At 52.1% G+C, this 21,042-nt stretch overlaps 1 protein-coding gene and 2 long non-coding RNA genes across 5 annotated transcripts; 1 reads left to right on the plus strand and 2 right to left on the minus strand.

Moving 5' to 3' along the window:
• Positions 1 to 355: 355 nt before the first annotated feature.
• Positions 356 to 9,293, plus strand: LOC138686701 (uncharacterized). The gene is made up of 2 exons (XR_011325998.1): positions 356 to 837; positions 8,509 to 9,293. It is a non-coding gene; the product is annotated as an uncharacterized lncRNA (long non-coding RNA).
• Positions 3,921 to 6,077, minus strand: LOC138686700 (uncharacterized). The gene is made up of 3 exons (XR_011325997.1): positions 5,936 to 6,077; positions 5,419 to 5,568; positions 3,921 to 4,398 (listed from the first exon to the last, which is right to left on the minus strand). It is a non-coding gene; the product is annotated as an uncharacterized lncRNA (long non-coding RNA).
• A 3,578-nt stretch (positions 9,294 to 12,871) lies between the features above and the next one.
• P2RY1 (purinergic receptor P2Y1) lies at positions 12,872 to 20,631 on the minus strand. Of its 3 annotated transcripts, none has more exons than XR_011326268.1 (3): positions 20,354 to 20,631; positions 18,537 to 19,811; positions 12,872 to 18,025 (listed from the first exon to the last, which is right to left on the minus strand). XR_011326268.1 is itself a non-coding variant. In XM_069792951.1 (2 exons), the coding sequence occupies exon 2, from the start codon at positions 19,741 to 19,743 to the stop codon at positions 18,652 to 18,654; it is 1,092 nt and encodes a 363-aa protein (XP_069649052.1). In that variant the 5' UTR covers positions 19,744 to 19,811; positions 20,354 to 20,631; the 3' UTR covers positions 12,872 to 18,651. The 3 variants fall into 3 exon arrangements, 1 of the variants encoding a protein (XP_069649052.1); XR_011326267.1 differs by having other exon boundaries at positions 12,872 to 14,539; positions 15,522 to 19,811; XM_069792951.1 differs by having other exon boundaries at positions 12,872 to 19,811.
• Positions 20,632 to 21,042: the final 411 nt, after the last annotated feature.

The raw sequence follows: 21,042 nt of genomic DNA on the forward strand, positions 1-21,042 counted from the left end.
TTACAGGGAAATCCATTTTCCGTGTGTTTCTGGCTTTGCTCGCTGCTCACCGGGTACCAGGTTAGCGCTAAATGCTAAAAGCGCAAGGGACATTTGCTCAGCAATTAATCATTATCCGTGTGCGGCTGGCTGGTGTCGGGGCACCGGCGCAATGACCTCCTGGCTGCGCCGCTGGGCTCCTCTGCAGGACCTGCTGCGGGGGGGCAATGCCGTGCCTGGGACAGCGGGGGTCCTGCTGCCAGCTCACCCCGACCTCACCCACGGCGACACGGCTGGGTTCCTTAGGGAATTGGCACTCCGAAGCCAGCGATGCCGCTACCGTCACCGCCAGGAGATGGGAGCCAGGTCTGCGCTTCGCCGGCGGGACAGCACGGGGGGGGCCGGGGGGGCCGAAGATAAGCTGGGCACGGCTACAGCTCCGTGACCCTACAGCGGGGTCCCTGGGGTGCCTGGTTCTGCTGGAGCATCGTGACGGGGGTGGAAACCACAGGTTGGTACGGGAGAAATGTCATGTCTTGGAGCTGCAGAGGGAGCTCTGGCTTCCACCTGCACAAGCTTTCTCTACCTCATCAGTATCTCGTACAAAGCAGCTTTGATTCACGGACTGTCCGGGTCGGTTTTCAGCCATGTAGAGCTCTTCCACCCGGTACTAAGCCCACTAAGAAAGACCACAATTTTTGCTTTTTCCCCCGCCAGCCCGGGGAACCGCAGCCCCTGGCCCGCTGGCAGCCGGGGGGGATGAAAGCACCGGGTGCTATTCGAGGACAGATCAGGGCACGTGTGTGCCAGCCTCCTGCCACCGCTGCTGGGCATTTCTAACAAATGGCCGTGCAAAAGGTATTAACCAAATTTTTTAAACCTAGCTCTGAAATCTTACTGAATGTTTTAACCAGACAATTAAGAGAGAGCACGACAGCCAGCAGCTAAATATAGCTCTGGAGCGGTGGCAGCAGCGGGGTTTGGGAAGATGTTTTGAAGGGAGGCTGGGAAACTGGGGAGCGCTGGTGGGGGGGGGGGCGTCCACCAGTTCACGCTTCGCTGCCTAAGCTGAAAGTGCAGCCAGGAAAGATAATGCAGCTCCTCCGTCATGCTGCCAGCTGGGAATACGCTTCAGCACATATTATCACTGATTTGAAATCTCTATGGAGAGTTTATGGCTAAGGTGAACCATGCTGGGAGCAGAAGCGGTGGGGAGGGGAAGGGGCTGGACCGCAGTGCTGGATGCCAGCCGGGCACGGGGCTGCTCTTCTGCCGGCTCTCCCAGGGCACGCCGGCTGCCCTCGCTTCTCATCCTCAGCTCCTCTCTCTGCCTATATTCCAGAAGCTGTGAAAGGATTTGTCCACAGCATCAGTCACCTTACACAGTGGCAGGAGTTGTCTGTTGGCGCTGCCTTGAGCATTGCTGCTTCTGCTGAGGGTGCTGGGGGTCGAGGGCTGTGCCAGCACCCTGGCCTTCGGGACCACCGCCAGTGCTGCCTGGCCAAATCAGGCCTTGTGTCATCATTTTGAAGTTGTTGGTTGTGAGACTGAGCCCCTGCTCCCACATGATGAACCTGGACCGTCTACCGCCAGCTTGCATACTTGAGCTGGCGAGGTTGCAGCTCAAGCAGGCTGGGCTGGAGCCCGCACCCCTTCTCTCCAGCTGCCCTCAACATCCCTGGGACTCGCTGGTTAGGACGTGCTAATGTGGTTTTTGGACTATGTTCATTTAATGGTCACTTGGCACTGAAACAAATGTATTAGATTTGTTGGAGAAAGTTTATATCCCAGTTAAGTGGCTTTTATAGTTGCAGCCAGGCTGAGAGAGCTGATGCGGTGGTTAGGGCTTTTGACTCAGTACTTTGCTGCTCCACAGACTGTCCACAAGGTTTGGGGCATCCCCATCGCTCCTCGTCCCCTTCTCTCCTGGGGACAGTGTTCCCCTAGCCTGGGGGGAGAAGTGGATGCTAAAGGCACTGAGGCTCAGATCCAATGGTGACCAGAGAGATTGACACACTCGCTGTGGCGATTGCTTAGAAGAGGCAGTGAGTAACCAGCCAAGCTCGGGGCATCCAGCAGAGGAAAAATGCCGGAGCCTCGGCACCTCTCGGGAGGTGTCGCTGCCGGCTGCCTGCCTGCCTGCACCACTTCCCGAATAACCAGCTCCTGACACGCCAGGTGCTCGGGGGACGGTTAATGAAGCAGCATGGATTGTTACCTGAGCTAAGATGAGCACTGAGAAGTTCTCCTGAAGTTACTTAAATCAAACAATGCTAGCAGCCTCCAGCACCCCCTTCCCTCTCATTATCAGTCAAAACAAAGTTGAAATAATAGCGTACATCTCTCCCTGCAAGCCACGAGACATCAAGTCACCAGGAAAGGGCTGAAAGCAGCTCGTCAGAGCACGTGCCGCTTGTCTCCCAGCATCCCAACTTTCCTGGTGATCGAGCAATTACAGCACTGACTTGCACTGGGCTGGGGCAGAACTGCTTTTATTTTAAAATAGCCCAGAAGTCTGAGGGGAAATAAGAGCTGTGGTCTGTCTCTTTTCCAAGCCAGAAAGGCCCCTCGCCAGCCACAGCAAAGCCCATTTGAACACTTGCAGTGTCCGTGCCGCCTCTAGAGCCTCTCCTGTGCAACTTCTCCTTTTTTCGAGGGTGGGTGCTTTGGCTGGGCTCAGGGGGCTTCGTGATGGTGATGGGGCACAAGTCCTGTCTCGTCATGGAGCACAGCTCTCTCCTAAAACAAGGCTGCTTTCTCCTCCACGGGGCTAAGGACAAACTGGTGCTGGCTAAAAGCAGCTGGCGAGCACAGCCGCTTGCGAAAGCCGTACGGCCAGGGATGCGGGCGCAAGGTTTGTGCCACAGCCCTCACCATCCCGCTCCGACCCGGGAATTGCCGAACCCAGGCAGCGCCGCGTATTTCGGCAGCCAGAGCGTTTGTGCCGGGTTTGGTCCCTGCCGAGCCCAGCCGTGGGAGTGAGCCGGGATCCGGGCTGTGCCTCCGCGCTGCTGCTGAGGCCGGTCTGAGCAGCCGCAGAACAAAACCAGATGGCAGAGGGGCTGGCTTGGCAAACGAGGGGCGTGAAGGCGGTGGAGGGGTCCCGTGTTTGGACTCCGGGGCTGGGAGCCCAGACCTGCTCCGTCCTGCAGCACCCACGGGCATCGCGGCGATGGGAGCAGGGCTGGTGGCTCTGCCTGCCTGCTCCCAGGCAGTGACAGACGGTGACTGTTACCTTCAGCTGCGTGCCACAAACCCCACGTCCTTGCTCAAAGTGGAGCCAAAACGCCGCTCTCCTGCCTTGCTAGAGATTTAAGTTTCTCTCTGCTGCCTGTGCATGATGGCGCACGGTGCGTGGCGGTGGGGAATCTGTCGCCGGTGACCCTGCCTAAGTGGTCTGGAGTGACCCTCCTTGCTCAGTACCTGGAACTGCACATCTCCAGATAGCGCCTACATATTTTTACATTAAAGTCTGCAAATGACAAATTGTAGCCTGTAAGGAGAGCAGGAGTCTTCAGCATCAGCCGGTAGTTTGCAAGAGAGAGTCCAAGCAGATCTATGGGAAGGGAAGCGGTGCCAGCCCTGATGCATGCTTCCTGCATAAAGCTGAATAGTGTTACAGGGACCTTTTATTTCTTTCGTTGCTGCTGCCTTTTCTTCAAATCACAGTATCAGTGCTAGCAAGGGCATTAGGCATCGGGGAAATTATCTCCTTCACACACAGAGCATAGTTCAAAAGTTTTCATGACACTTGCACCTGCATTACATTACACCTCATTTTACTGGATAAAACGTGTTAACAACTTTACAGGTTTGGAGTCGATGAAAACGAGCATCACACTCAAATCATTTTCAAAGCAGAGATCTTGAAAACCACTGGCAGCCTGACACACTTCTCCATATGTTATATAAAGTAACTGTTTACAATATGAGCTGGCAAATATCATATAATATAACTAATAACTAGATGACACTGAAAAATGACTCATTTTGAGTGATCTCATATGCATATTTATACCCTTAAAAGTATTACTAGGAAAAGAGCAAAAGCTTCTTGAGGAGCACCAGCCCGGCGGGCGTGCTGCTGCAGCTCCCACCTGGGGATTTCTGGGGGTGCACAGCCCGGTTCAGCTCTGGTGTCCTGGGGAATTTCTGGGGGTGCACAGCCCAGATCAGCCTGGCATCCCAGGGATTTCTGGGGATGCACAGCCTGGTTCAGTCCAGGCATCCCGGGGGATTTCTGGGGGTGCACAGCCTGATTCGGCCCCAGTGTCCCAGGGCCCCTCGGTATCTTGTGCTGCGGCAGGTGAGGTGCAGCACATCCACCTCGACAGGCACCGACATGGGCAAACGGAGGAGCTGCTGCTTTGGCAACATGGAGCAAGATGAGGGTATCTATCTCAGAAGACAGAGAAAAACCTGTAGAAAATTAGTAATTCACTGCACTTTGCCATGGTAAAATGAATCTGCTGTTCTCGTTTTGGCTAAAGCCACCTGACTTCTACTTCCTAAGTCCTTTTCCCTCCCAGCATCAGCCTGGGGCTCTTCCCCCCCATCAGCCCGACGCAGAGCACCCCGGCGCAGCGGGCTGGGGGCTGCAGCCTGCCCGAGCCCCCTCGGCTGCCCCGTGGGCTCAGCCCGTCCCACCTGCGTGTCGGTGGTGCAGGAGGAGCGGGGCTGGCGGCTGCTGCTGAAAGAGCCCTGGCTCCGAAATGGGGCTGGGAAATACCGCGCCCCAGCAAGGCTGCTCCGGGCAGCCTCTGTTCCTGCCATGTCACCTGCTTAGCTTCAAATATTAAATCTGGCATTTAATTACAGGTAGTGATGACAGCGAGGTTAGTCATAATGCAGTAATTAAGCCGAAGGTTTGTATTCACTAGCTGCCATTAGGCGTACCGCGGCAGTGGGGGAAGGCGAGGCAGCAGCACAGCCCGCGCCTCTCCTGCTGGCAGCAGGGTCGCACCGAGGAGGCGCAGGAGCGTCTCACAGCCTGCAAATTATTTCTGGGGTTTGCTGGGGTAGACCCTGTCACAATTTAATTCAAGTTTGTCTTAGCCTAAGAGGCAAATTCTTTTGTTTGATATTTTAAACAGTTCGGTCTAAGAGGCGAAGCAGAGCCCAGAACACAGCCCCTCATCTTCTTGGCGTTGGATGCTGACGAAAAGGGCGATGGGGCTGAGTGGCTCCGGCTCCTCTGCTCCCTCCTGGAGATTTCCCACTGGTGTGAACTTACCGGTGCTTCTAGATCTGCTCCTGACTCTTATGGGCACAGGGGCAAATTACCAAAGCACCATTTGTCTATTGCCAGTGCATCACGTTTTCTGCCTCCCCACCCTTTACAGCAAAGTATCAGGAATTTCTAACTTGGAAATCCTAAAACACTTATGGTAACTGCAGCAAGGGCCATATTAAAGCAAGTCGGTCACTGGGATACTGGACCTTTGGGGAAGGGGGCCGTTCTGCCGATGGGGCTGCATTCACTGCCGCATGTTCTTGGCCAGCATGAATTCCCAGGGCTGTGGCTCCGAGCCCCGGGGCAGTGCAGGGGGCTTCAGGGGAACACGCTGGTAGTACCTGTTTCTTCAGCCCCTGTAGAACAAGGGTGGTAGAAAACATCTCAGACAGAAGCTGTACAACTTCTCTCCCTGCGAGGCTGAGTACTGCAGTAAGCAATTTCAAATGTGTCATTTGAAGTGGAAAAAAATAGTATAAATTACAATTGGATCTTAGCATTTTAGGTACACATGCACGTAGTTATACACACTTCCCCCCTTAGATGTACGTATGTAGTTGATAGTGTATTTTTAGATGCAGTGTAAATTGATCCTATTCATAAGCTCTCTGGTTAGGATAAATTGATTAAGAAAAACAGCAACTGAAAGCTTTTGTTTCTATAGAAATACAAAGTAGCCATGCAATTCTGGGAAGGAAAGCGAATTAATTTCCGAAGGTTTACTTCAAAATCCCCTCCGGGATGGCTGCTGACTGCTCCGAAGCAGGTGAAGAGCCCGCGCTGCCTGCGAGCTGCCGCTCCGCATCGCACCTTCAGCTCCGGCCGAGCGAGGAGTCGTCAGCGGGCTGACACGCGCCCCGTGAGCCGGGCGAGCTGCAGGCAGGGCTCCGCTCTATTTTGGGTGCAGATAACTATACTTAGGGCTGAGTCATCCCTTCCAGTATCAGTTGCAGGAGAGCTTAAACGAGCAGAGCCGCTGACCAAACCCGCTGGAGAAGGTTCGGGGCAGTGTGCCGGGGCTGCAAACCCAACGTGGAGCCTCTCCGCCGGCGTCAGCAGCCGCGGATCCAGCCCACGGGTGGCAGCGCGGGTACCGGCTCTGGGCCCTTCTCGCTGTCCGAGCCCGGCATGGGGTGACGGGGTGAATTTCGGCTGGGAGTGGGGAGGTGGGTGCTGTGGTGGTGCTGGGCTCCGTCCCCGGCTGCGGGCAGGGCTCCCGCGAGCACCCGCGGAGGTTTTACAGGCAGCATCCCTCCGTGGAGCCGTCCCTTGCAGGGCACCATGGCCTGGGGTGGGACTGCTGCAGAGAGCTGCTAGCCAAAAATTCAGGTCTGCTTGCTTACGTACGTCCATTAAAGGCAAGTGCTTATACAGCCCTTTACTGGGGATTGGTATTCACTGGTATTTAACCTCTCCGTTTTAGCAACCTGTTGATGATCCCGGAGCCAGCAAAGAAGATTTTCAGTGTACTTACTAAGAAACGCATATGAAGCTGGCTGTAGCAATGCTAGATATCGCTGGTATGATACTAGTCCTGCCAGCAAACAGCAAAGAGAAATGTTTTTCTTTGCAGATTTATTCCCCATGCAGAAAGGGAAGGCAAGAGAACATTTTCATTGAATCACATCCAAACAGTCAAGTCAGCCTTCTCCATCTGCTTGAAGTGAGGGTTTAGTTGTTAATTTGCCTCCATGGGTCTCTGTACCTATTTTCTGTGGTGTTACATTGGACACCTGTAGGTCGTTTTTCTTCTGATTTTTGCTGTGCTCAGTTATGACTGTGAAGTGACATTTTGCCCAGTGTCTGAAGGCGAGGAAACAGCTTTGAAATAAAAGATCATTTTGGTGAAAAGCTATTCTGATGGTAGTGAAAGCCGGCTTATAAAACCAGAGCTTTTACTCTGAATTGAGTCCCTTAAGTAATATCTGAATATCGGCATAATTTTTTTTTAAAACCATTTAACTTCGGAAACTTTATTTTTAGCGTATAAATGTCAAGGCGAACAGCAGCTTTTCAATCTTCCCCTGGCTCCTCCTGCTCAGTGCCCCAAGCTCCCACTCCCCTCCATCACCCCTCCGTGGGGCCGGGAGCCCCCTCCATGGGGGGGGGAAGATGCTGCTGCACCCGCCTGGGCCGGGGGTGATGGGCCGAGGGGTGTCGGGGCCATCACGGGACCGGGGCGGGCAGGGAGAGGAAGCAGACCTTCTCCCGGCTCTCTCCCTTCCCCGAAGGACTTTGTTTTAAAACAAGTAGTCTTTTAAAAATCTAGGGCAAGTCAGTCTCTTGCCAAAATTAGTCTTTGTGCAAGAGCATGAGAAGGAATTTTAATGGGTAGCTGGTGTGTGGGGATGGAGGGAAATGACTGCTTTTACTATCTAAATGCTGTTTTAAATAAGGCTGTAATATCAAACAGCTTTGCCACGCTCGCAGATATGTTTTACAGGAAGCATCACTGCCACCGCTCAGTAATACACAAGAATGTTAAACAACAACTTACTTTTTTATTTGTGCCAAACGTGTCCTGACACATTGCTAAGGCAGATGAAAGCTGCAGCTCAAAAGAAAGCCCAGGCAGAGCCTGGGCGCGCTGCTTTTATCTGGCCTGGTTGTTGTCGTCGCGTTGGTAATTGCTACAAAACCCCTGCAAGGCCATTTTTCATGTTCTATTTGCCTAACTGCGGCTGAGGGGAGCAGGGAGAGGCAAAACCCATCCTCAGCAGCGCCCGGCCAGGTCCTGGGGCCCTGGATGGAGCCCGTGCCTGGGATGGGGACGGGATGGGGATGGGATGGGGACAGGGGTGGGGACGGGATGGGGACAGGGGTGGGGATGGGCTGGTTCAGCAGCCGGGCTCCAGCCGGTGGTCCCTGGCCGGCACTGCTGCCCTGAGCATCTGCCGTGGAGGTACGTGGTAGAGGATTTACTTTGCCAGTTAGGGAATGAATATAATAGAAAACAGGGACATGAGAGTTGCTGGTGGAAAAAATAATTACATGATTGCATGCCCAGCTCCGTCCTGGCTCCTGCCCCTCGTCAGCACAACGTGGGCTCTTCGCAGCGCCGTCGTCCAGCCCCACCGTCTCCTCGTCCCGTGGGCTCGGCCGGCTCCTCCGGCTGCCGGTGGCTGACGAGCGCCTCTGGAATTGTCCGAAGGGGCTGATCATTTGTGATTTCTTTTTGCAGAAATTATGCTTGACTTCGTAAACTAAAATTCATAGGTACAGTCCCCTCCCTAGAGCAAAAAGTGGTTTATTATTTTTAACCGGGATTTTATAATGTCTGCCCATGCTGGTCCCAGGTTTCCTGCCGAAGCTGCGTGTGTCCCCTGGGACGTGCTGTGGGGCAGCGCCACTAATTCACAGCTCTCCTGGAGCAGGAACAAAATCCACACGACGTACTGCTCTTACTGGTTACATGGGATGTACTGGTCTGTCCGTACGCTGAGACAGAATCTGTATGACTTCATTTTGCATTCATCTATGTTTCTGAAGGCACCTGCTGTTCAGGAGGCGTTTCTCTCTGCTGCTGACGCTTTCTTGGAGCAGAAAAAAGTTTCTCAGTGTGGCAAGTGAAGCAAGTCCCCGGGGTCTGTGGTGCAGAAGCAGCTTCTGGCCGTGCTGGGGACGCCTGACACATTTTTGGCCAAGGGAAGAGCCAGCCGAAGGGCAGCCGGTGCCAGTGGGGCCGTGCAGAGCGGGTCTGTGCCCAGGCAAAGCAGCCACGACAGAACCGCAGGTTCTTCCCTTTAATGCAGATGTGCACATCACAATGTCAGGCACAACCTTCAAGGGGGGTGAGATGGACTTCAGTTTGCCTGAGCCCAACGTCGTTGGCTCCAGCAACTGTGGCACCCATGGCAGGTCCGGACCCCTGTCCCGGTTCAGCACAGGAGGGGTTCGGCCCTGCTGGAATTGTTCCTGGTCACCAGGGTCAGTGCTGACACTGCTCGCTCGTGAGACGGTCAGAGGAGCCTTTAAGGAAAGAGCAGCAGCCTCTCGTAAAGGCAGTGTCGTTCGACAAATTTACCATAAAAAAGGCCCAGTAATACCAAACAAATAAATAATTTCTCCTCTACAATGCAAAGTTTATTTGTTTTCCATGTATGACTGAACTTAGTTGTTTATGCTGAGGATATTCAAATTCTACCATGCAAGTAGTCTGCAAAGGATTAAACTTATATGGTTTCTTAAAACTACTCCTTAATTCTGAAATTAATAATAGCATAATATGTGGTACGAAAACTGCATATAACCCCCAAGAGCTTCTCCCAGCTGGGTCCCAGAGAGACCAAGTGAGCAAGCCCTCATCCGTAGGTGCCAGGGCTGTGCCCCAAGCCTCCAGCGCATCGTTTCGGGATGCTCAGCTGCATGCAGGATCGTCCCTTCCCCGCCTCTGCCAGTCCCTTCTGGCTCTTTGGGTGGCCTGGTATCAAGGTGTGGCCACGGCACTACGATAACCCAAATGCTGGCTAAGATGTCCTATAGCTGACACTAGCCGCTCTACAGCCCGCCTCTCATCCGAACTCCGCCGAGCTGGCAGTTAACTCCATAGCTGGGTCATTTCTCAGAGACCGCCTTGGAGAAAAATCAGTTTCCTACAAAAGGCCGTTATTCGCAGTGGAAGGAAATGCATTTTTGACCAACCAACCCCGCTTTCACAGAGAAATCTCTGTTGGAGAGCATGTGCTGCCAGCGTGACCGTGTCCTGGGTGTCTGGCCTTGAGTGGGAGGGATGCCCCGGTCCCTGTGTCGCGGTGCGCTCACAGCCATCGCATTCTTTCACACAGTGCAAGCGTGGAAGTGGCCCCGTCAAGGGCCAGTATCACGTATTAGGGACCTGGCTTTGGTTCTTAACACCACTAAAGCAGAGCTGAGGCACTCGCCCTGCTGGGTAAGGTCCACGAGAGCGGCAGGGCTCTTGCTGACGGATTTCCGTCTGTCCCTGGGTTGCTGCCGCAGTCTGCGGGAGGAGCGTGCAGGGCGGCTGCTGCACGGGAGAGCCAGAAACTGAATGGAGAAGACTTTTATGAATTATTTACATAAATAGCTCTGCTGTTCCTTGGCTATATGGGAATGCCAGGAAGGGTAAATGGTGTTCTGAGCACTTTAAATGAGCGGATCTTCCAGTGGTCACTCAGGGATACAAGGATGCTCCCACGGGCCGGCAGCAGCCCGGGGGGGGGCACGCACAGGCAGAGGCGCAGCCGCTCAGGACCCTGGTAATGGGTTTTCCCGTGGGACTCGCTGCCTGATTCTCAGCTGGGAAGTCCGGCGTACGTCTGCTCCTGTCCTGCCAGTGAGCTGAGCCGTTCGTGCAGCCCAGCTGCTGGCCAGGAGCCTTGGCACCCTGCTCCCACCACGGGGCTGGGGAGGGCGGTGGGTCGCTGCCGCCTCGCAGAGGGGCGACGCCGGTCCCCAAGGACCACTGTGCTGGTGCGCGCGCCCTGGGGGCTATAAATACACCCAGCACTTCACTGTCCTCTCGGTACCTCACGTAGAGGCACTGCTAGCATTTGTGACACCCACACTCAGCTGCCATGTAACTCGTGAAGTCTCTGGGTATTTATATTCCTGCCAGCAGACTATGGTTGGTTCAGCCTCAGCGGCACCAAAAACTCTGCATCTCTCACGCCTAACCCTCGGTCAGGTTTAAGCCCCGCAGGGCTGCAGGCACGGACGCGGGGCAGGGATGCAGCTGCGGGGCTGCCTGCACCGGGAGCAGGGCCAGGACCCCACCGAGTCCGGCGGGGCTGTGCACCGGCTGCCCACCTCGCTGCTGGCAATGATTTGGGGTAAACCCCACAGGAATGTGGCACTTCTGCCAGTAGCCTCCCAGCATTGACCTGCTCCCAGCCCAGCCTGCCTGAATTCAGCCCCAACCGTACAGCGGCATTCCCGGCATCTCCCTCCCGCTCCCATCAGGGCAGGAGCCTCATGCTGGCAGCAGAAACCCGAGCTGCACAGTTTGAAAACCCCCATTTATTTAATTATTTATCTATTCAGCCCGTTGCCTATCACCACAGGCTTGACTTCTATTTTCTAATGCTGTAGGATAATTTTTAAAAAGTTTATAAACAAATATTCCCTATGTTCACAAGCTGCCTCACATCTGCCAGGGTGACAGCAAACTGCATTTGCACGCTTAGGCCACGGCTAAAGGAAGCCAGAAATAAATGCACAATCAGTTCGAGTATTACAATATGGCGTTTACATCCTGTATGTTGCTGTTTATGTTAAATATAATCAGCAAGAGCAGAGCTTTACAAACCCCAGTGCTTCTAGACCTGTGTTACTTGTGAGTATTTAAAGGTTTCTGTGCTGAGCGTAGAGGAGGCCATCGGATCTTAGAGGGTGTTGGATGGGAAAGGGCACTTCGGAAAGGCATGAAATAGCACTATTTGTTGAAGATAGAATCCATTTACTGACAAGAAAATATCATTACAATTGAAGGGATACTACAGCAAAGCTAAAACATTTTCCTGAAGTGCAAAGATAAATGAAGAATGAGAAAGAAAAAAAAAAAAAAAGAGGTAAATAAGTCTTAAAATAAGGCAGGTGAAATAAATGAAATACCAATCTCTTATACCCCATGTACCTGCAGTTTGCACCCCAGCATCGCTGTCAGTGCCCCACAACCGTACCTTCAGTTTGCAGGATCAAAAAGTCTTCAACAGCAGAGACCCTTGCAGCGCCAGCTGAGGGTCTGGGTCCTTGGTCCGTGCGCTGGGGTTTTTGCCTCACACAGTTACTGGAACAGCAAGAAGTCGTCAGGAATTGTCCCCCAAAGCAGCCGTGCTGCTGCGGGAAGCCGGGATGCGACTGCAATCCCAGCAGCATCCCCAGGCCAAGGCCCCCGGAATGGGGCTGCCTCCGGGCACCGCGGCTGTCCCGTGTGAATAAAGGGGGGAGCAGAACGAGACTCCGCACTGTGTGAAGTCAGGGTGGCTGCAGGCAGCAAAGCACGTCAATGGCATGAAAATAGAGGTCAACATAAAATCTGAAATACCTATGCTGTCAGGCAAGGGATGGATAAAAAAGGGGGGTCAAATATTTTAGTTGGGTTTTAAATGTTAAGCTGTTTGGGAAGGAAGAGTCACTCTGCACTCTGCAACAAAATCAAGAGGCAGCAGCCATCGCCGAAGAGGAAAAAAGGAAGTTTCTGTACAGACAGATTTAGTTTTTGATCTGCCCAGACCGGGCGATGCACTCCGGGCTGTCAGATTACAGTGGCACATGCTGGACAGTAACTGGAGGAAGAAATACCCGAGGCCGAGCGGGAGCTGCAGAGGAAAAGGGAGAGAGGGACTGGGAGCAGGTTCTTCTCCAGTCAAATGCTAGAAATGGGAGAGATGCTCGGAGCGGGTGGGGGGGTGCTGGGTCAGCCCTCCGCCCACAGAACCGCACACGCATATTACCTCTGTCTCTGTTAGGAGAGAGTCATTCACCTGCACCGGCGGACATGCTGTCCCCTCAAATCCTACAAGACGAAGCATCATTCATTTACTCACTTCTTTTGATGCTCAGTTGATCCGCCTGGTTCTTCGCAAGGTTTTAAACTTTATATATCTTGCAAACCTTTTATTATCTGCTTTTAAGTACATAGCGCTGCCTGAAGAATCACCTGGAAACATGAATTAATTGCAATAATACAAAAGGCAGAAAAAGGGTTTCATAATTTTATTGGAGCGGTTTCAAAGTGAGGTTGCTAGGTACAGTGCCAGTAACTCTGTGGCTGCAGTTCTGCTGCCACTAAAAATAGTTACGACTTCAAAAGCCATGCCTAACAGTAAATGTACATGCAAACAACCTCGTGCTTTATTAAAAAACAAAATCTTTTTATTCATTAAAATTATAGACAAATAAGGGGATTTTTTTTACTACTATTTAATTAAAGCAGTTACATAACCTGAGCTTAAATACCAAGTAGCACTGTCTCTGCAGACATTGCAGTCAAATTTCACTAGTATTTACACAAAAATTAAACCTACTCAACAATATTAAAATCACAGTACAATAGAAAAATAAACATTTTCACGTATATCCTTGAAACACACTGTAATTCACAGCCACAAAATAAGTAGTGGTTTTAATTCACAAGTCGTATGTCTTCAAAGTATTTGAAATTACTGTGCCAATACAGTTAGGCTCTGGAAATACTATTCTGTAGTAGATTCTGATTCAGTGCAAAGCACCTAAAGTTAGAAATAATACAGCAAATGTAAGCAGGGTGAAATGTCCTATTCAAGCAGCTATAGTTGTTGTGTTTTTTTTTTTTAAAGTTAAGGGCTTTTAGTGTTGTCTAAACAAACGTCCACCTGAGGGTCAGCATTTCACCCCCCACCTGCAGCTCTACTGGTCCCAGCGCTTGCACCATCCCCAGTTTGCAACCGACAGATGTTGAGCACAGCTGCTCAGGAGCTTGGAATACATTTTTCATACTGAAATTCAAATTCAGGCCTATAGCTTCCTTCAAAAATTTTACCAGAGGTGAAGACTAACCATGGCAGGTAACAAGTACGAATGTATAGACTTGAAAAAGAATGAGCTTATCGCAGAAGTAATACCTGTGTTAAGACAAACCACTCCTCATTAATGTTTTTGTTCTGGACCAATCTGAAGACAAAAACTAGTAACAAGGAAAAAAAAAACCCTGAACCCCAGAAAGGCAATTAGCAGTTTTTTTGTCTCCTGGCACCCCCAGGGCCAGTGCGTTTACCCGCTACAGCCCTGCCTTTCCAGGTGGGACTGCCTGCGTGTGGCAGCGGGGAAGAAGAGCCCCTTTCCATACCACGTTCTGCCCAGCTCCCCGTGGGACCAGCGCTAGCAGAACCAGCGCGTTGGGCTCGGCGGGCTCCAGACGGACTCAGCCCCGCAGCCGGAGCAGCCGCGGCTCCTGCAGCTCGGCCGGGCACCTGTGCCAGAGGCACCCGATGCGCCCAGAGCCTTGTGTCCCGCTGTCCCCCCCACCTTGTCCTTCCTCATCCAGAAAGGGGATGCCAGGCTCAGGAAAACTCGGCGCGACCCCTCTTCGGGCTCATGCAGCATGAGCTCGACGGTTTAGTCTATGGGACCACACTATGGAAACAGATCTTCAGCTTCCGTCCTTGGGCACGGCCAGGAAGGCAGCGGGATGCTCTGCGGTGGGCCATCAGCCACCGAAACGGCCCTCCAGCTTCCCACAGCCAACTGCCGCGGGATCGCAGGGGAATTCAGGCTGGGAGGCAGCTTACCGGGGCATCGAGTGCACTCTCCTGCTGAGAACAGGGTCAGGCAAGATACTTCTGGTTCCCTATGTCTCATCATTATTTCATTAACTTGGTGTCATATGAACTGGATTAAAACAAAAAAATCCGTGGTGCTGCGTTACAAGAATGTACAAACTGACAGCAGATCATGAGCAGGTTTCATAACGATTTCATTTTGTGTTAAAGATTACCATATGTAAGAGTTAATGGGCATAAACAAGAAAAAAAAGTAACCCTGTGAGCTGGAGGAAGCAAAATATAGCTAATGAATAATAATTTGTTTCAGCATGGAGCATTGTAGAATGCTTTGGCAAAACTTAAGCTCTAAATAACTATTTACTTCAAACCTTTTGGTGTCTTCAGTGAATGATTTGTAGTTATTAAAAGATTCCCAAATATACCCAGAGGAAAAATAGGTTAAAAGCATGACTGTGAAATCATAAAACGTTTAATCTCATTCGCTAGCTGAAGGCTACTACAGCACAACAAGGGAAGATGGAAGTTTTAGGTGGTCTTCCTGTAGTGAGACGATGTGCTGAATCTAGTTCCTAGTAAACCCAACCCATCGTCAGCATTGATTATTAATTAACAGCCCAAAGGCTGTAGCTGAGATTGCCTTCTCTTTGCATATCGGACAGATCAGAAACTCCCGTCGAGTGGCTTAGGGAATGGCTTCTTCAACCATTCCCATCACAGAGGTTTATAGATAAACACAGAAATCACCTTGGGCCTCTAATGTTGGTGGACCAATTGTCCTCCGTATTATAATAAGGGTAAGCGCCAAAAGGCAAATATTTGACAACAGACTTGCCAAGTTCCCCAGGAGCTAATGGCTCCAGCCATCACACTGCCTGCAGAAGATCTGCCTGGTTTTTGCCCTGGTGGTGTCCAGTCCCCCATCTGACCAGCCTCCTCTCTGACGGGATGGCCCAACAGACACGATTCCGTCACGTTGCAGGTAAAAAGTAATCGTGTGGGAGGAGATAGGAATTTGGTGTGACTTTGCAGAGGTTGTGACTACCCCATGTCAAATACAGCAGTGCTTACAAAAAGAGCAGGACCTTTACATGAGATTGTGAGGCTCGGCTCCAAGTGCCAGCTGGATTCAGAGGAGGCTGTGACATCTCGTACAGCAGGGTGTCACATCGGAGCAGGAGGCGGTTTGAGGTGTGAGCTCTGCAGGCCATAGGATCTGAAAGATGGAAAATAAACTGTGTGTAAAATGCATTTAACGATCCTTCTCAGTGTTCGGTGGGAGGCTCCTGTACACTTCCGTGAGGTGAAGATGCCGAGTGCAGTTGCCTGCCACGGCTGATCATCGGTAAAAGTGCTCTTCACGAAATAAAAGTATCAGAACAGACCTCAGTAATGAACTGGGTGAATCATCTGGCCAACTGCAGAGTTCTCTTCAGCAAAGCAAGATGAAACAGAGAGAGCTTTCAACGGGTTCACGAGGAAAGCATAAAAACACGGCGGGTGTCCGAGACCCAGAGGACTGCAGGGAGGACAATACAAGAGAGGCACGGCTGTCCTGAGCTCCAGAAGGTGGGTCTCCCTGGCAGGGTGTCCATCCAGACCGTGGGTCTCTCCTGCAGCTTGCCCAGCCTGCTATAGCTGGGCCCGCAGAATTCTGTTGCGCTTGGATTTCATACACACTGTAATAGTCAGCCAACTTGGCCATATTAAAGAGACATATTGCAAAAAGACTGTAAGTAACTACATAAGGACCAACCTGGGTGTGCGGTTTTACATTCTGCTGTGTCTGTTTAGGATCTTTTTTCAGACATGAATTAGTGGAACGTTTTATTTCCTAACTGAAAGAGAAGAAAGAAATAGACCACGAAATGCTGGGAAATTAACACGATTTTAAACCTAGAGAAGCAGATTCAGAGAATATCCTATTTTTATGCACTCTCTCCATTTAATTCCTCTGCCATTCCAAACAAGACACGCCTCAGCTGAATGAAGTCTCAAATAATCACATAATAGGAGAAGTCATTTATTGTGAATCAGGCTCATTCTCCTGTGATATAAATAGGCTGTGCTGTTCCACAGTCTTTTGTCAGTAGGGATTAATTAGCAATTGACCCTTGGTTGGGATTTCTTCACTACCTCTACATTTTTCATCTTATAGGGCTAAATGAGATCTTAATATTGCCTTAAGAAGCTATGCTTCCTAAGCAGTAGTTTAATTTATCTCTAGGCTATAAATCAGTAGTTTAATTTATCACTAGGTTACATATCAACAGTGAATAGTCAGGGTGGAATTGAGTTTATTACAAAGATGTTCTGTTAGAAGACACAGTATTACAGTGATTGAAACATGCTGTTAAATTTTCCATTAATGCCCAATTCTGAATATGAACACGGAGAACCACACTTTACGTACTTTACATTTAGCTTTCTAATAAATAAGTTCAATAAATAGGGACTTGGCAGATTAAGAAGCTGTACGTGTGAACAGAAGCTGCTTTACAATGTTGTCAAAAAATAACTAGAGCTATTCTTGTTGTTACCAATCACTGGAAATTAGTAAGTAAAATATATAAATATTTTACTTTTACTATGAAGACTGGAGGAATGAAGATTTGTTAAAATCACCCTTAGGATTACATAGAACTTAATTTTGTACACTAAATTTATAATTTAGAGCATGCTTTCATACCATTTTTAGCACACAATATTTTCAAATACATTTCTTAAAAATATGAGAAATGAGTAAGACTGCTCATGTGAGATTTCGTCTGTGCTCTCATCACTAGCTCTTGTGTTACACAATATTGCAGTTTGGCTAATTTTGCATGACCTGTTCCACATTTGGAGAAGATATATAATAAAGGGCCGGATTTAGTCTGTAGTATATCGCAATATCTCGTTAATACAGTAATTTATTTGTCACAGTACAAAAAAATTAATTCCCCCCAATTATTTTTTATATGTATATATTATATATAATCCATTTATATTATCCATCGTAACGATTATTTTCTTGGGAAACAACTCTTACGTTGCCTCTAAAGGTTGCCAGGAACAGACACATTTCTGTACCAAACGAAAATGCAGGTAACTCGAGCAACTGTAGTTTTACTTGTCTGAAAGGTACAGTTATTTCCAGCACACACGTGTCTCACGTTTTACCCGTAAAGAACTCCAGCAAGGCTCCCAACGCCGGCAGTCAGGCGTCCGCGCCGCGGCGCGATGCGGGTCAGCCTTTGGGACGGGCGTCTCGCCCCCAGCTCCGCAGAGCTGGCGCAGGCACTCCCCAGGCGAGCCCAGTCCGTGCTCAGCCCCGTCCCGCCGCTCCTCCGGCTGGCGACGCGCCGGTCCTCCTCAGCACGGAAGGCAGGATCGGACCGCCGGCCGCTCAGAACCAAATCGCCTCCGCACGCGTTCGCCCGCCGACATCTGTTCACGAAACGCACCGCTACGTGCACGTGCAAAGCAGGCGCCTGCTTGCACCAGCTCCTAGAGCGACCTGCTTATCTGTCTGCCAGGGGCTGAGGTGTCAGTTCACCTGGAAGCCAATTGCCTTTAAAGGGGGTCCAGATTTTTCATGAACAACCATCGTAATCTGAAAGCATAATCATGCACACATCAGTAAGCCTACCTTTTGTAAAACACCGGCACTCAAAGAAGACTGAATCATAAATGCTACCGAACTACCAAATAATTATCAACACTAGAAGTAGATGAAGAAGTAATAAAACTGCAAAGGTGAGATAACTGCATCGTGACTTTGATTTAAATACTTGTTTACAACGGCAAGTGAGCGAAAGGCTAGGCATGTGGACTGAGCCTCAGACGAGAAGATACTGCTCGCTCTTATTTTTATTTCCTATTTTTAAAGAGAGGCTGATTGAGAACATTTTTGAACGTGGGAGACTAAGTCATTAAAACAGAAGCACTTGGATCGCTTTCTTCCTTCAGGGGATTTACTTCATTTTACTTTATCTGACACAAGTCAGAAAGAAATGAGAATATTGTAAGGAGAAGGAAAGCTGAATTTTGACACGTTATTTTCCATTAAAAATCTTCCACTGACTTTGTTAGGCTTTTTCTAAGATCAGAAAATGAGGCTTTACCTAAAGCGAATTTGAGAGACTGGTAGATTTTCCTCACGCACTTGTAGCACTACAGTATCCTACTGTCTCAAAGCGGAGGATTTTTTCAAACTGTTCCGAAATCTTTCGCATTTGTTCACAAACTGGTATCTCCGTTCTGTTTGTAGTCTGATAAAATATTGAGAGTCATTTCCTCGCTTTTGGACTGCACGTTGTGTTCACTTCTTCTGGACGATTTCCTGGTCGCCCTGGAAAGCCGCCTTCGAAAGGTATCGCCTGCCAGGAAATAAAGAATGGGGTCGACGCAGCTGTTGAGGCTGGCCAGACCCCTCGTCACTTGGTAAGTGGCATAAACCTTATCGTTGAAGGCACACATTTGTGGAGTCTGAAAATCCACTCTGGCTCTTAGATTTAAGGTCTTCATCACGTGGAAGGGAAGGTAAGACACAGCAAAGACCGTCAACACAATAATAACCAGGTAAATCGACTTTCTCCTGAGAGGAGAATTGTCCAAATCTTTGTAAATCAAAGCTTTCACGATGAGCCCATAGCAACCAAGAATCAGTATGAATGGGATGCAGAACATCAGCACGGTGGTGCACATGCTGTAAATGAAGTAACTTCTCAGGTAATCATCAGCTGTCGTGTCGTAGCACGTCGTGGTTTTATTTCTCCTTATCCCCGTTCCCGAGTAGAAGAGTATGGGAGAAATCACGGCCACCACAATGACCCAGACCAGGGTGCTGACGTACACCGCGTTCTTCTTCTTCAGCCTCCCCAGCGACTTCAAGGGGTGCACCACTCCCGTGTACCTGTGCACACTTATGCACGTTAGAAACAAAATGCTGCCGTACAGGTTCACGTGGAAGATGAACCTCTGCAGCTTGCACATGATATCGCCGAAGATCCAGTCTGTTTTATTGAAGTAGTAAAAGATGAGGGCGGGCAGAGTCAAGACATACAAGAAATCGGCCAGGGCCAAGTTGAACATGTAAACCGAGATGCCGCTCCAAGGCCTCATGTGGAAGACAAACATCCAGATGGCCACGCTGTTGCCCAAAAACCCAGTGATGAAGACCAGAATGTAGACGGTGGGCAGGTAATAGAACTGGAAGCCGGTTTTGGTCAGGGAACACTTGGTGGTGGCGTTTCCCGCAGACCAGCCGCTGCTGGATAATAGGTTGGGTTCAGTTCCATTCAAAGCAGCAGAGAAGAGGACTTCGGTCATGATCCTTCCACCAGAGTCACATAGGTCTGAGGGGAAGCAACAGAGTCTCTACGGGAACAGCAGCGCATCTAAAAAAAAAAAAAAGAGCAAAGAAAACCTAGCTGGAAGCTGGGACCTGCCCGGCTTTCCTTCAGCGGGTTTCCAAGCGGCTCAGCCTTCTCCCACCCGCGCAGGTCGGTCTAGCGTGGGGCGCGGACCGTGTCCCCCCAGTGTCGGGGACACCTCGGCGGGGGGGGGGGGGGGGAGGCTGCCTGCCGCCGGCGGGCCCCGCTCCCGGCCGGGCAGGGGAGGGCAGGGCAGGGCAGGCGGAGCGGGGGCGAGAGCGGGGAAAAGGCGACAGAGAGAGGGCGAGCGCCGCGAAGGGGCAGCGGGAGCGGGGCCGGCCGCTCCCCCCGCGCTCCTCAGGCGAGCACCGCCGCGCCCCGGCCGCCGGCCTCGTCCCACAGCCCGCCGCGGTTCCGCCCGCCTCCCCTCAGCCCACCTCCCTCCCCGCCCGGGGTCGCCTCAGCCCGCCCGGCTCTCCCCAGCCGCCTCCGCCCGCTCCCCGCGTCGCCCCCGGCCGCCGCCGCGCCCCAGCCCGGCTCCGAGGAGCCGCCGGGGCCGCCCCCACCTGCCTCCCTCGGCGCCCTCCTCAGCCCGCGCTCGCCTCTCCTCGCCGCCGGCAGCGTCCGCCCGGCGGGGGGCGGCGTCCCGCCCGCAGCTGCCCCGGCCGAGCCGGCTCCCATCGCCGGGCAGGGCAGGGCAGGGCAGGGCAGGGCAGGGCGGCCGGGCTCTACGGCGCCTGAGGCGCGGGGCGCCCCTCCATGGCGGCGCCGCCGCCGCCGCCGCCGCAGCCCCCTCTGCCGCGGGAGGCAGCGCGCCGGCCCCGGGCGGACTGCGGGAGGGAGGGCGAGCGGGCGGGAGGGACGAGGCGCCGACTCGGCCCAGGGGCGCGCCGCCCGCCCTCCGCACCGCCCTCGCAGGCGGGTGGCGCTCGCCGCTCCCCGCCCGCGGCACATGGCGGGCGGGCAGGGGGCTGCGGGCGCTGGGGGGGGGGGGGGCCGTGACACCCCCCCCTCCCGCCTCCCTGCCGGCACAGCCCTCGCTGCGGGCGGCACCCGCCTCCCTCGGGCCCCCCGCCCGGGTCAGCCGGCCCACCCGGGACAGGGGGCTCGGGGGGGGGGGGGGGGGGCAGAGGCGGTAGCGGAGCCGGCCGGCGGGCGCACACGGCGCGGCGGGCGTGTCGCCGCAGGCGAGGCCAGCGCCAGCAGGCACGGCCGCCCGCCTTCGACGGCGCGGCGTGGCGTGGTGCGGCGTGGC

Source organism: Haliaeetus albicilla, chromosome 9, assembly GCF_947461875.1.
Source record: "Haliaeetus albicilla chromosome 9, bHalAlb1.1, whole genome shotgun sequence".
Classification (NCBI taxonomy): domain Eukaryota; kingdom Metazoa; phylum Chordata; class Aves; order Accipitriformes; family Accipitridae; genus Haliaeetus; species Haliaeetus albicilla.